Raw genomic sequence first — 13,655 nt, forward strand, 5'->3', positions numbered from 1 at the left:
TAGTCGTCTATTTCTTCGGCCTTTTTTTTTTGAAAAAAAAAAAGGCAGAGAAAGGCGAAGACGGGAGAATTAACCAGGGCCACACGTAGGCTGCTTGGCGTCCTAGTCGTGGGCCCCATCCAGATTCAAGGTGTCGTTTGCACGTGTCAGCAAAAGCGAGGATAGGCTCGCAGGCGTGACTCGGACGCCAGCGCGTCCACGTGGCGTCTTCCGGCGACGTCCGACGTGGAGGAAGAGTCGGAAGGCGGTGACGGGGACGTGACGGAACCGCGAGGGCCGTCGATGAAACAAGTGCCGTGAAAGTTAACGGAGGACGCGGCAATAAGAGCGGAATTATTTCAATTTTTTAAAATTTTCGGGTGGGGTACGTGGCTGGAGAATGGCGATCGGTAACTGCGGGGGTGATGGAGTTTATAAAACGGGGAGGGGGAGGAAGAAGACGGGGTTATCTGACCGGAGTCCCCAAAGGGGGTGAAGGGGGGGAAGCGCCGCTCCGTCGCCGGCCGTCGTCTCTCGCTGTCGAACAAGGAATCGCTGATTTTACAGCGGAAGAATCTGCTCCTGAACGAAGGCGTGCTCGGTTGTTCGTCTTCTCTCCTTTGGAATCCTCGCCATCTGAAGTAGTTACCGTGTTCCTTCAGTTCATCAGGCCAAGTCTCAATAGAGTTCTCCAGATATTCTCTGATTTGCCCCTTTTTTTTTCTCGTTTGGCGTTCGCAGACTTGACTAGGACGCAAGTGTTTTGCGGGAGTAGAAATTCCTTTTTTCCTTCTGATTTCTGAAGGTCTCTCGTTGAGTGTTTCTCGTGCTTCTCAAGAGTTTTTAGACTTTTCTTGCTGATTGGGGCAGATAGGAGGTGACGGATTTCATTAGTCTGGAGAAGTAGACGGTTTTTTTTTCATCCAGTTTCTATTTCTTGTGATTTCTTCCATTTATTTTGAGTAGCAATCGTTCTCCATTAGTCTCGACGACTAGGGTTGTCCGAAATCCCTTTGATTCCTTGATTTCTCCAGCGTTGGATCGTTTGGAAGCTCTCGAATTCTTTGTCCGATCCCCCTTCTGCCTCTGAGATCTTTCAAATCCTGCTTTCACAGCCTTTCCCGGGCTGGACCTCCGGAGAAAAAAACAAGGACAATCCTTTCCCTGCGTCCTCCTCCACTCTGCTCAACATCATAATCATCATCATCATCATCATCATCATCATCAAGTTCTTCTTCTTCTTCTTCTTCAATCTCCGCAACGGCCTCCAAGCCGCGCGAAATTGGGCATTCTAGGATGGCCGTGGCGTTCACACGCGTGTCTCTGTGGCTGTGGGGGGCAGGAGGGGGCAAAGATCACCTTCACCGCGACTCCTCCTCGTCCGCCGGATCCGCCATGAACACTTCATCCGAGTTCGGGTTCAGAGAAGTGGAACGCGGGCAGGGGAGGAAGACGAAGACGATGAGGTCAGCCAGGCCGCGTCGCAAGTGGCAGAGCCGAGAAGAGCGCTGGAGGAAGGTGGACAGGGAGTTCGACGTCGTCATCGTTCCATCCGACGGCGGAGGCTGCCTCTCCGGCTCCGAATCCGACGACTCGGACTGGTCCATCGGCTGGCTCGAGCCCCACGCGCCCGACTTCTTCGCGGACGCCGAGCCACCCGAGCCCGACGCCGAGTCCAGCTTCGCCGTTCTCGTCCCCTGCTACGCCCGCCCCCGCCGCGACCGCACCACCGACCTCCCTCCCAACCTCCTCCCCGGTCAGTTCAAAGATCGAACGAAAGAACAAACCAGCGGTTGAGTTGATTCTCCGTTTACTTGTTCTGATCTTGTGGTTGTATTTTCTCGCAGATGGAAACCTTTATGTGGAGCAGCTCCTCTCCGCTCTCAGGCAGAGCTGACACAGACCGGGGCTCAAATTCTTTATGTAAATTGATGCCGGCCTGTGGGCCTAATCTTATTGTCTCTGTAAATATTTGTTTTTTATACAAGTCTCCGTTCTCCCCTCAACCAGTCCCACTCAAAAAGAGAAAGAGACAGCAATATTTGATCTTATCAACACGCAAACATACAGAACATACAATAATTATGATGATGGTGGTAGAGCTAGTGGGAGAAGGAGACTCGGTGTGCTATCTTGGCTCCTCTTCCTTCGGCGATGTAGAGACCCACATGGTGCATCAGATCCTGAACATTCCAAAAACTACCCGTTAACCATGCTGCTGCGTGTTTATTTATCTAATCTTGGTGTTAATAAACAGGATTAGGATAGGGAGAGATGATTAGAATAGACCTGGGGATGGCCGGGGAGGCCGAAGGTGGCACAGCCTCTGGAGTAGACGACGATGTCCTCGAGCGGCCCCGCCAGGCCGACGTTGCGCGCTGCCAGCGTCGTCGAGACGAAGTCGAGCACGCAAATGTCTGTGCAGATGCCCAACACCAGAATCTGCGAAACCCAACATATAAATTAATCTCCCCTCCCGTATTAGGATAATCTAAATAAATGACACCATTATTGAGAAGAAAGATAGATATCTCACCACTTTAATCTGCTTGGTTTTCACCCATTCCGTGAATGCGTTCGAGCCGTCCTCCCTGATCGATCCGATGAACCCGTCTATGCATGATTTACGCCTCAGCGTCACGTTCTCCGCCCCTTCCAGCCACTTCAACTCTGCGCGTTTCCATGGATGTTTACTAAGATGCATGCATGGATGGATGGCTAGATTGTTACGAAGATGCGAGGATGGATGAATAGATCATTAGAAAAATGGATGGATAAATTGTTACAAATATGTTAGGAACTTAGGATGAATGGATAGATAATTACCAAGATGGATGGATAGATAATTAGAAAGATGGATGGATGGATGGATAAATCGTTACAAAAATGCAAGGAAGGATGGATAGATAGTTACAAAGATGGATGGGTTTGGATTGATGGAGAGATCATTACAAAGATGCAAGGATGGATGGATAGATAGTTATGAAGATGGATGGATAGATCGTTACAAAGATGCAAGGATGGATGGATAGATAGATACGAAGATGCATGGATGGATGGATAAATAGTTACAAAGATGCATGGATTGGTCGATAGATAGTTACAAAGACGCAAGGATGGATGGATATATAGTTACAAGGATATATGGATAGATGGATAGATAGTTACAAAGATGCATGGTTAGAGGGATTGCTAGTTACAAAGATGGATGAATGGATGGATGGATAGATAGATGAAAGATAGATCCGCGTTGATTGATGGGTTGTGAGCAACTTGGGATGTGGGAGGGACCACAGTGGTAGTTAATCGACAGAACCCCACCAGGACAAAAAAATTGAGAAAAACGATAGGTCAAATGATGTGTTAAGGCCACTCCAAATGTAAAAGTTGTGGTCGAAATGCAACATCGTCAAGGAACCCAGAAATATTTAATTAAAAGATAGGTAGAGATATGGATAGAGAGGTAGAGAGATGCATGGATGTGGAGATGAAGAGAGAGAGATGCATGGATGTACCAGGGACGAGATCCTCTTCCCCGGTTCCGATTATGCAGTGAGGGGGATAAGGAGGCTCGGGTCGGTCGGGGAAGTGGGTATCGAGCAAAGCGAAGATGGGCCAGCCCTTATCGGCGAAGATCTTGGCTACTCTATCGCATTCTTCCACCATGGCCGCGATCTGAACGTCCGCCGTCGCCGGGGCCTGCTCAATTCCATCAAAGAACGTTGTTTTATTCGAAGAAATTGGGTAATTTGTGTTCTAAATTCCGGGTCTTACCAAGTTGCCCGCGCCGACGGTGCAGAAGCCGTTCACAACGTCGACGAGGACAAGGCCAACGTTTCTCCCGTCCTCCCCCGCGACGAAGGCATCCTCTGCCGCCCCCTTCAACGGTATCTCCCGCTTTAGAATTTCCACCGCCGTTGACGACTCCGAATCCATCGCCTCTCTTTCTCGTCGTCTCTGACTCTCTATCGATCCATCTATCTATCTATCTCTCTTTGTGTATGCATATATAGAGAGGTATCTTCGCGTCTGATGTTATAGTCTTCGGTCTCCCGTCAAGGAAGCCTGCGCTTTTGCACCGACCGCTGGAACGTGTTGAGAATCTTCGCACCCGTCCCGAATTCCTTTTCCAAAATTGATATCGGTTATACGGGAAAAATGAGAGCGTTTCCGGACATTGAATGTATCGATACTGTAGCGCGCATTGGGGATATCAGATGGACCGTTGCGGATGTCGGTAGTATCTAGGATTGACACGGCATCCCCCATAATGATCATTTTCATTCAAACTCGTTTATGAAGTCCTTGTCAAACTGTGTGTGAATTCTGAATAGAGAGAGAAACATGGCGAGAAAGTACGTAGTTATACGGTTACAGATTGATAAGATGGAAATAGATAGGAAACAAGCAGTGGCAGATATGGCAGAATTTTAAATGTCTTCCAAAAGATGCTATAGCCATAGAAAATCCAGCACACTGTCCCAACAATAAATCTTACATGGATTCATCTGTGTGTTTATCTAATCAGCATCACACAGATGAAGTTGGCCATTTAATTCCTGAACAGATAAATACTTTGGGAAGTCAACATGCAGGTCAAGCTCAACGGTAACCCATGCCAAAATTTGGGAATCAGAACTGGAGCATTGGAGGAAAAAAACCTCAACCGACAGCAGCAATTTATCCCACAAATAGTTTTAAGACAGATTTAACTTAATCTAGAACCACTTTTTATGGTTCTAGATTTACAAGATGGGTTAATAAGATAATCTTATGGAAAGTTAGTAGATGTGATATTCAAAACAGAAAACTGTATGTTTCATGTTAACTTCATAGTTGTGGATTCAAAGATAACAGGAAATCTTAGCCATGCACCAATATTGGGGGATGACCTTACTTGTGATGGCCAAGGTAACAAAAGATTGGGCTAGAGGGGTGGTTGCACTTAGGGTAGTAGATGAAAATATTGAACTATCTATCCTCAAACTCATGAACTATCTTAAAGACGTCAGTGATGGTGTATGTTTTATACATTTTATAAATGTTGATAGTTTTGAACTTGATACATGCTCTTGCAATTTTTTTCTCTACAGTCCAATGATTTCATGAATGATATGCCCTAAAAACTAGCAAATTCATGTTGGCCATCTGAAATGGAACTAAAACTGTACTCATATGTATGCATTTTTGGGACCATATAATTCTTCTCCTGTGATTATTTCATCAATACTATCCTTCGAACAAGAGTCAGAATTACTTAAAGATTTGTCAACTTATAAATCTATACTTGGATGGATAATAGAGAACATAAATGGGATTTGCCCAATCCCATTTATTTCCTCTATTATTTTTTTCAAGAAAAGATTGTCAGGCCATGCTACAACTTCAAGGGAGACTAAACTTTTACATGGCAGAGGTTATTAAGAATGAGCTCATGAAATGACTCAAGTACTATTATAGTAGGTTAAAGTTGGAGAGTGTGAATCAACTACAGGAAGCTAAATTCTATCACCAAAAAGGATCATTACCCCATACCATTCATTGAGCTTATTTTACAAAAATTAGCTGGGCAAAATCGAACCTACTTTTTGAACAGGTATTCTAAGTATATAACCAAATTTAAATTCATAAATATGATCAAGAAAAAAATCATTTACTTATCCCATGGGCACTTATGATTTTAAGAGCGTACCATTTGGGATAAACAATGCAGCATCCACTTTTCAATGCTGCATGAATACAGTGTTTTCTGAATTCGTAGATGATTTTTTAGAGATCTGCATGGAAAACTTATATAATTTTGGCTCTTCATTTGATATATATTTTTATCTGATTGCCAAAAAGTCTTGAAGACATGATTATAAAATAATCTGGTATTAGGTTAGGATCCATCCCACTTTATGGCAGATGAGAGGATTTTCCTTGGGCAACATATCATAAGGATAAAATAAAAGTGGAAAGATTAAAAATAAACAATTGATTAAGAACCTCCAAATTCCCGCAACAATTGCAAAACTTTTGTGCCTTTTAGGGCATCGTGTCATCATCAGATTGGAAAGGATTTTGCAAAAAAACTAAACCCTCAACTCACTTACTTTCAAGATATCTAGATTCATTTTTTGATGATATACCTAAAGAGTACTTTTCTCAGATCCAAAGAAGCTTAAGTTCAAACACCTTTATTGCAAGCCCCTGATCATACCATTCCTATTTAAATCATGCTTGCTATAATATTTCCCTTGATTTTTGTGTTCATACTTTTATCTAGTAAAATATTTGTATTTCCAGACCATTCTTCACGTAATTTTTTTTCAAAAGAACAAATAAAAGGAGAGTTTGGTACTCTCCAGGCAATAAGAGCTTAAGCCCAGTCAAAGGAGATGCCCATTTTTAGGGACAAATTCAAGTGGGTGTTGAGAATCTAGGATCCTTATTTATATCCGTTTTCTCCCACATTGCAACTATTCCTGAACTTCTATCCCAAACAATGTTTTGGCAGTCGTGAGTGTAGTAGTATTTCTTGGATCCGCTCTGTTTGAGTGTCAGATTGAGTGAAGAAGGGAATCATAACATCAGGTTTAGATGAAACTTAAGAAGAATGCATCCTTGGCCAAAAAGAAAGTGAGACCAGAGCTTCAGCATTCTCTCAGGTTCCTGCCTTCCACACTCAATTTTTTCTGGCTTGATTATTATAGGGCGTGATAGCCAAGACCCAATACTTTATAAAGCCTTATATTGTGCTAAACAATTCGTCCTACAGCTCAAGTTATTGCATTTTTATTGAACAAAAACCCGAAGATCTGCAACATGTTTTTTGGCGCCGACACATCAACTTTGAGGTGCTCCTATGGGAACCCTGGCGCTCCCTGGCAAAAAAAATACTGTAAGCTCTTTTTAGTAGTTATTATATTATTTTTTAATATCAAAACATTGAAATAAAGTTTTTCTTTGAAGTTATTCTCAACATTATTTAGGTTTTCCTTCATTGCATTTGTTTAAAAAATAAGAAAATTATTGCCTCTCTTAGAGTTAATTATTATTTTTATCTAAGAAACTATAAATATTTAACCACATGGAAAAATATTCAAATCGATTTCTGGCTCTCTGTGGTTTATCCCTCACTCAAATCTATAATCATTAAGGAAACATTATAAATTTGTTGTTTAATCCAAGAATTAGTGTATCTCTTTATGGGCTATCACATGGATGATGTCTTTATATAGGAATGGCGATAACACACTAATTAATAGAATAATATCATGAAATTTATTTTTCTCAATGAAATAAAATTATTTGGTATGAATGTTATTAAGCTGAAAATGATTAAATCTATTTTTAGATAGGTATTTTGATTTTTTTGAATTTTCGGGAACTTTAATGGATTTTTTAGACATGTTCAAAAAACAAATTTCCAAGTTGTAATTTTTTTTGACATTATATTTGAAGATATATTACTTTTAAGTCAAAATATAATTTTAAAAAATTAGAAAAATATTTAAAAGAACTAATTAATGCATCTTGTGACTTTTCCAAACTTTTGTGACATATAGTCATACTGCCATATGAATGAAAGTGGAGAGAAAATTATTCTGCATGAATCCAGTTAGTGAACAACCCCTAGGCAGCATCAACCTATAGGAAGACACGAATTACACCATCATAAAAAGGTTATTCTTAGCAGTTGATATGAGATTTCATATTTGATAACTATTCATATTGCTCTCTATTTACTTTAATTTGCGTTTTAAAACTGAAATATTTTTTATACATGTTTTATAATAAGCATCCAAGTTAAAGTATTTCTTACTACGTTAATTTTTATAAAAATACATTAGTTATCACTAAATGATGAGTATAATAAATTAAATAGTATAATGATTAGTTTTAAATTGATAATCACTTTCATGCATTAGTGTATTAGTTTTCTGCCCTGTCAAATAAAGTTGGCCAGAAAAACAATGCTCGTGTATATATATTCACCTTTATAGAAGTTATTTATAAATCCTCTTAGTTATTTTTATATAAATATTATTTATATATTGACCCAAGATTCTACTAAATAATAAAAGGAGAAAAGCATGTATCAAAAATAGAGGGTTTGCTTGGTCATATATTGAAGTTTTTCATGGTCACACATTCCCCAACTAAATCTCCAATGAAAAGGCCCAGGAAATGAAGAATGGTATGTAAAATAAATGGAGACCTTGGATACCTAATCACATATATAAATTCATATTTTCTGCTCCATGTCCTAATGTAAGACCCCAAAGATACTGACTGAGATTGGTTCGGTTCATTTTATGAACCAATCTTTCTATGCAAAGTTTGGTTCATTCTGTGACTGATCTTGACCAACCATGGTAATTAATGGATTATCATGCGTGTTTCAAAAATCAATCTGGGATTTCGGTTCCAAAGTTCTTGCAGAACCTGCAAGAACAAAAGCAAAGTGGTCAATCAAATTTGAAATGTAGATGAAAACGGGCTAAGCATAGCCAAAGCCCGGGTTGGAACTTCTTCAGGAATGGGTGCAGCAGTTTTTGGCTCGAAGTACCACGCATCAGGATGCATCTGGACGACTTGATGATGGAAGCTTGTCATGGTGTTCTATCATGCTCTAAAGTGCAGGTTCTGTAAGAACTTTGCGGGCTATGCCCACTTTCTCACTATCCGAACCTCTCAGCATATGTCTCAAATTAGAGGTTATGTTAATAAGGTCACTCTTCACTTATGTAAACATAACCTCTAGGGGCGCATGGCACATATGGAATAAGGTGTTTTTTACGAATGATCGGCGGACTTCGATGATTGCATTTTTTTAGCACTGATGGAAGTGAATGCTGTCTAGGAGAAGACTCTAAATCCTGGGGGGAACAGGAAACCCCATAGGTGGATGGTCTATGGCCCAACAGATACTGACTGAGACTGATTCAGCCACGATGTGGAAGGCGATGGTTTTGAAAGAACTTTGATCCGACGGGTTTTTTCTCCTGTGGAATGGCAGGATGGGAGTCGTTGTTTGGGGATTAACTACCAGGAGGAAGCTTTCTATCACTTTACAAATAAAACAACAGTCACCCGGGCAGCCGAAGCTGTAGGTGACTGGAAGTTAAACCAGCGCGATCCAGCTGCCCTTTTCCTTCACCCATTTTTATCTTTCATCCCCTCGGAGCTTTTCATTTGTCTTTTTTTATTGACTTCTTTTCTTCTTTTGCTCCATCGCTTCTTCCCTCCTAAAGTCCGCTCGCTCACTCGCGTATTCATGTTAATCTTCATGCTCCTCGTTCCTAAAGTCGCTTCTTCGTTCCGCTCCCACTCGTAAACTTCGCACCTTCGGAACCTTTTTTTTAATGATCAAAGTGCTTTCCCCAGACCAACAACTCGGTTGATCAGTACTGTTAACTATTATAGGAGGATGCCATTCCCCTGGGATGGGACAACCGGTAGCTTCGTTCGGTTGTTGAATATCATGCAAGTTAGGTTGTGGTTGTATTGTTTGCAAGAAGAACTATGGTGCTGTAGGTGTGTGTTTGTTGACCATGCACTTGTCGTGTAATTAAATATTACTAATAGAGCTGGTGATTGATCTCAATGCTAATGGAACAAGGCTTTGGGCCTTCAGTGATAGCTGAACTAACCATATGGGCCGCCCAAAACCTGGAGCTTTCAATCAGAAATCAATGTCGGATCTCGGTTATCTGAGCGGATTGAAGGGGAGGATCATGAAACAAGGTATTGAAAATATGCTTGCGCGAAGGTGCGACTATAGGAGCGATGAATATGAAGATGAAGGCGCGCAGCGAATCAATCAGAATGGAGACAAGGTGCGGAAGCGGTGAATATATGAGGATGAAGATGAGCGTTCAGATGAAGATGAAGACGCGATGATCAGGGATGAAGCGAAGACTGAAAGAACATTTCATTTTATTTATTTAATCAGAAGAAGGCGCGAGGAGCATGAAGATTAAGATGAAGACGCGATGGATCGAAGAAGCGACGGAGCAGCAAGAAACACAGAAAAGAATAATAACAGAACCGAAAGATTTGAGCGCATCGCAGTGCCGCATAAACAATTAATCCGCGGATGAGCAACCTTTTATTGAAAGGAATAATGAAAATCCATGTAACTTGGAACGGAATAGTAAGCTTACTTACGTTGTTTAGTAAGACCACTTTACTTTGGTAATAAAAATTATATTATAATATAGGCATGGTTCCAAAATAAAAGGTTTCTTTTGTTCTGCAAGAAAGAAGCCAACTTTTCGTCGTTTCTTTGACTTCGTAACATTCATCTTCGCTCCTAAGCGCTAAGCGCTGTAGCGCTTTCTTTGACTTCGTAACGTTTCTTGCAGAACGTTGATGAATCGTTGATGAATCTGAATCTGAATCTTCATCGCTCCCGCTCGTAAAAGCTCCTAACTAAGCGCCTAAAGGTGCCCCCTCTCGTGAACTCCCGCCTTTGGTTATCATAAGGCGCAAGGAGCGTGAAGATTAAGATGAAGACGCGAGTGAGCGAGCGGAAAAGTTATGAAAAAAAGAAGCAAGTTTATGAGTGGGAGCATAAGGGAGTGCTTATGAGCAGAAGCGACGGAGCGATAAATTAAATAAACGTTATGTTTACATAAATTCAAAGTAAAGTAAATCATTACGAAGAATGACATATGTTGTCCCCTCCTCTCTGCTCTGGTAACCCGCCGCCAGTCATATAGAGCGCTCTGCCCGCCACCACATATGTAGAAAAAGAGGGAGGGGGGAAGGATGCCATTTCACTTTGGCACATGAGTGGCGGGTTTGGCTAGGTAACATAATGGAAATGTATGGGACTGCAAATCCTGGAATGAAGGTTCGACCCCATCCTTGGCCTCGGAGAGTGGCGAGCAGCACTCCACTTTCCTCTTTTATAGAAATAAAAAGATCTTCGAAGGAGCTGAAAAACTCCCCTATCTCTTAGGTAGCATACTTTACTAGTGACCAGGCTCGGGTTGTTGATTCTGGACTGGAACAACAAACCATGTTATACGGAGTTCTTGCAGAACCTTCCTCGCACGGTACTTAAATGGAGACGGTTCGAGCTTACCCATTATGGTCAGCCCTTCTCTATGGAAGCCATTATGTAAACATAACCTAACATTCTAACGAATGCCTCTTATCTGTTTCTCGTCATATGTTTACATTATTAAGCTTTTCATTCTTACCGGTTTCGCTGTCCAGGTTACGAAGTAACTGCAAGAACTTGCGGAGCAGGGGACTTTATACACTAAAAGATTCATTCATTCTGAACTGATCATTGCTGCTTTTCAACTTTGTTTGATTTTAAACCAGTTCACTCGACTTAGCAGCCACCTTACTAACAATTAGTTGTTTATAATGGACAACAAATTCAGCTGCGTTCCTTCGGGCTCTGTTTACTGCGGGATGGCGTTCTGTAAAGTTTAATCTTCTTCTGAATCTTCATTGACTTATTAACATGAAGATGAATTGACTTCATAACATTAAGATGAATCTTGACTCTGCTTCCGCTCACTTGCGCCTTCATTTACTACGTAACCCGCTCACTCGCCCCTTCTGCTCGTTGCGCCTTCATTGACTTTGTAACATGAAGATGAATTTCTTGCTCCCGCTCATAAGTTCAAAAATTCGTTATCCGCTGGATAACGTTGATTAGCGCTTATGCGCCTTCGCTCCGTCGCTTCTGCTCCGCTCCCTCGCGCCTTATCTTCAAGATAATTTTCTTTCATTTATCTGATTTCTGCTCTAGCTCCCCCTCGCTCACTTGCGTCTTCATCTTAATCTTCACGCTCATCTTCATCTTAATCTGAACTCCCGTCATCATCCTCCACTTCCGCGCCTTTACTTCTTTCTTCAAGAATTGGAAAACCTCAGAACCTGTACAAAAACTCAATTATTTTCTATCATTTAGCTTAAGCTGATTGCTTATGTAGCTTAATCATGACTTTAGAACCAACTAGCAGTTGATTTGATGGAAGCGGCTAAATCAGAGCAGTGGGATGGCAACATGGAGGCTTCACCAGATCCAGTGGATCACTATAGAAGATTCTAGAAGCAAGCTACCTTCTGGCTGTGCAATCTTATCCCAATTCCTTCGTGCTAGCTTAGTAAGCTAGCTTGGTAAGCTAAGCAAGCCTGGTTCTCCGGGCATTATAGTAGGACGTGGATCGATCATGACGAGAATGGACTTCTCCGTAATGTAATGGTTTAGTCTGGGTCTCGACCAACCAGATGAAAGAGATATTCATTCCATGAAGGTTCTAAAGGCGTGACTCTAGGAGCGAAGTCACTGTTTTCTTTCGCAACGTGTGTTCTCTCTCTCCTGGTCGAGTCGGATGTGAAGACTGGCAAAGTGAATCATTCAGCGTTAGTTCATAGAAAGGAAGGCGTCGCCTAGTGGCGCTGATGGACTTGGATGCTGGGGAGATCCAAAGATTTGGATAGAGTCTCGCTCATAGAAGAAGAATACGCGCTCTAGCTCTGGCTTTTCCGCGCGCATGGAGGCTTTTCAGTGCATGCGGAGGCATCCGCAGTGAATCAGATCAGTTCGGGTCCCTATCCCTACCAATTCCGATCAACAACTTGGAGGTATGGCTGAGTGGCTTAAGGCATTAGTTTGCAAAATCGACATAGAAGAAGATTGTATGATGGGTTCGAATCCCATTTCCTCCGGCACGGAAGTTGAACGGGCGGGTGAAACGAAATGACATGAGATAAAACTTGGAACCCGGAGGATTACTTGACTTAGTGATTGAGAGGAGATCCACTTTTTTATTCCAGAACGTCTATTTTTTTTTCCAATTACGAAGTGACTTTACTCGCTACGCACCTTTATTGATTAGCTTCTGAGAAATCAGAAGCTTTGGAACCTGGCCTGGCCGGCTCTCAGTTCTTGAGCAAGCTCCTCGCGGGTAGGGTACTATTTTATGTATGAAGAATATATACTTTAGGAAAGTGGTTCAGGTAGCTCAGCTGGTTAGAGCAAAGGACTGAAAATCCTTGTGTTAGTGGTTCGAATCCACTTCTAAGCAGGAAACGTAGCTGAGAGCAAGCCTAGTTGTTTTTAAATGAAAGTGAATGGAGGGGTGACAGAGAGGAGAAGAGCGGGTCACGAAGAAGAAAACATAAGGATAACTTCTCGCGTCCCAACTTCATATTGAGCGCCTCGCACGCTCCGGTTTTTCAGCCTCCGCAGGGTGAGACGAGGTGTAGCGCAGTCTGGTCAGTGCACCTATTTTGGGTACGGAGGGCCATAGGTTTGAATCCTGTCACCTTGATGTTCAGTCAGCTAATCAAAAATGAATTATGACTAAGTAATGTTCGCCCGTCCCGATACCGGTACCGGATGCCGGTATCGGGACGGATGCTGTATCGGATACCGGAAAGGCATTTTCCGGTATCCATTTTTTTTGATATCCGAGTACCGGATATCGGTATCGGATATCAGTTTCTACAGTGCCGATATCCAATACCGATATCCGTCTCGATGTCGGCATCCGTCCCCTTCTCAACGGGGCAGATGATGATATCGGATATCGGATGCAGATATCGAAAACCGATATCCACATCAAATTATAATAAAAATAATTTAATCAATAAATTTTCAACATTTCTAATTAGTCACACATCTCGTTTAATATATACAGTCGAGTATTTTTAATTTCTTC

The 13,655-nt window shown here is 41.9% G+C and overlaps 2 protein-coding genes and 1 non-coding gene across 5 annotated transcripts; 2 read left to right on the forward strand and 1 right to left on the reverse strand.

Moving 5' to 3' along the window:
* Nucleotides 1-430: 430 nt before the first annotated feature.
* On the forward strand, nt 431-1,985 carry LOC144702433 (uncharacterized). Of its 3 annotated transcripts, none has more exons than XM_078574471.1 (3): nt 431-620; nt 1,322-1,735; nt 1,827-1,985. In XM_078574471.1, exons 2-3 carry the CDS (start codon nt 1,375-1,377, stop codon nt 1,874-1,876), a joined length of 411 nt encoding a protein of 136 aa, XP_078430597.1. In that variant the 5' UTR covers nt 431-620; nt 1,322-1,374; the 3' UTR covers nt 1,877-1,985. The 3 variants fall into 3 exon arrangements, with proteins under 3 accessions (XP_078430597.1, XP_078430596.1, XP_078430598.1); XM_078574472.1 differs by having other exon boundaries at nt 436-583; XM_078574470.1 differs by having other exon boundaries at nt 431-1,735.
* Nucleotides 1,986-2,010: 25 nt separating this feature from the next.
* NIC1 (nicotinamidase 1) lies at nt 2,011-4,027 on the reverse strand. Its single transcript, XM_078574469.1, has 5 exons — nt 3,754-4,027; nt 3,495-3,678; nt 2,516-2,649; nt 2,269-2,421; nt 2,011-2,162 (listed from the first exon to the last, which is right to left on the reverse strand). The coding sequence occupies exons 1-5, from the start codon at nt 3,913-3,915 to the stop codon at nt 2,082-2,084; spliced, it is 714 nt and encodes a 237-aa protein (XP_078430595.1). The 5' UTR covers nt 3,916-4,027; the 3' UTR covers nt 2,011-2,081.
* An 8,918-nt stretch (nt 4,028-12,945) lies between these two features.
* On the forward strand, nt 12,946-13,019 carry TRNAF-GAA (transfer RNA phenylalanine (anticodon GAA)). The gene has a single exon. It is a non-coding gene; the product is annotated as a tRNA-Phe (tRNA).
* Nucleotides 13,020-13,655: the final 636 nt, after the last annotated feature.

The sequence above is a fragment of the Wolffia australiana genome, chromosome 4 (assembly GCF_029677425.1).
Source record: "Wolffia australiana isolate 7733 chromosome 4, ASM2967742v1".
NCBI lineage: Eukaryota > Viridiplantae > Streptophyta > Magnoliopsida > Alismatales > Araceae > Wolffia > Wolffia australiana.

What these genes read in the sequence shown, in the direction of transcription:
- LOC144702433 (XM_078574470.1), top strand. Translation starts at nt 1,276, where the DNA reads ATGGCCGTGGCGTTCACACGCGTGTCTCTGTGGCTGTGGGGGGCAGGA. An exon ending in CCCTCCCAACCTCCTCCCCG is followed by an intron (nt 1,736 to 1,826) that starts GTCAGTTCAAAG and finishes ATTTTCTCGCAG; the next exon opens with ATGGAAACCTTTATGTGGAG.
- NIC1 (XM_078574469.1), bottom strand. Translation starts at nt 3,915, where the DNA reads ATGGATTCGGAGTCGTCAACGGCGGTGGAAATTCTAAAGCGGGAGATA. An exon ending in GGAAGAGGATCTCGTCCCTG is followed by an intron (nt 2,650 to 3,494) that starts GTACATCCATGC and finishes GGAAACGCGCAG; the next exon opens with AGTTGAAGTGGCTGGAAGGG. An exon ending in AAACCAAGCAGATTAAAGTG is followed by an intron (nt 2,422 to 2,515) that starts GTGAGATATCTA and finishes TGGGTTTCGCAG; the next exon opens with ATTCTGGTGTTGGGCATCTG.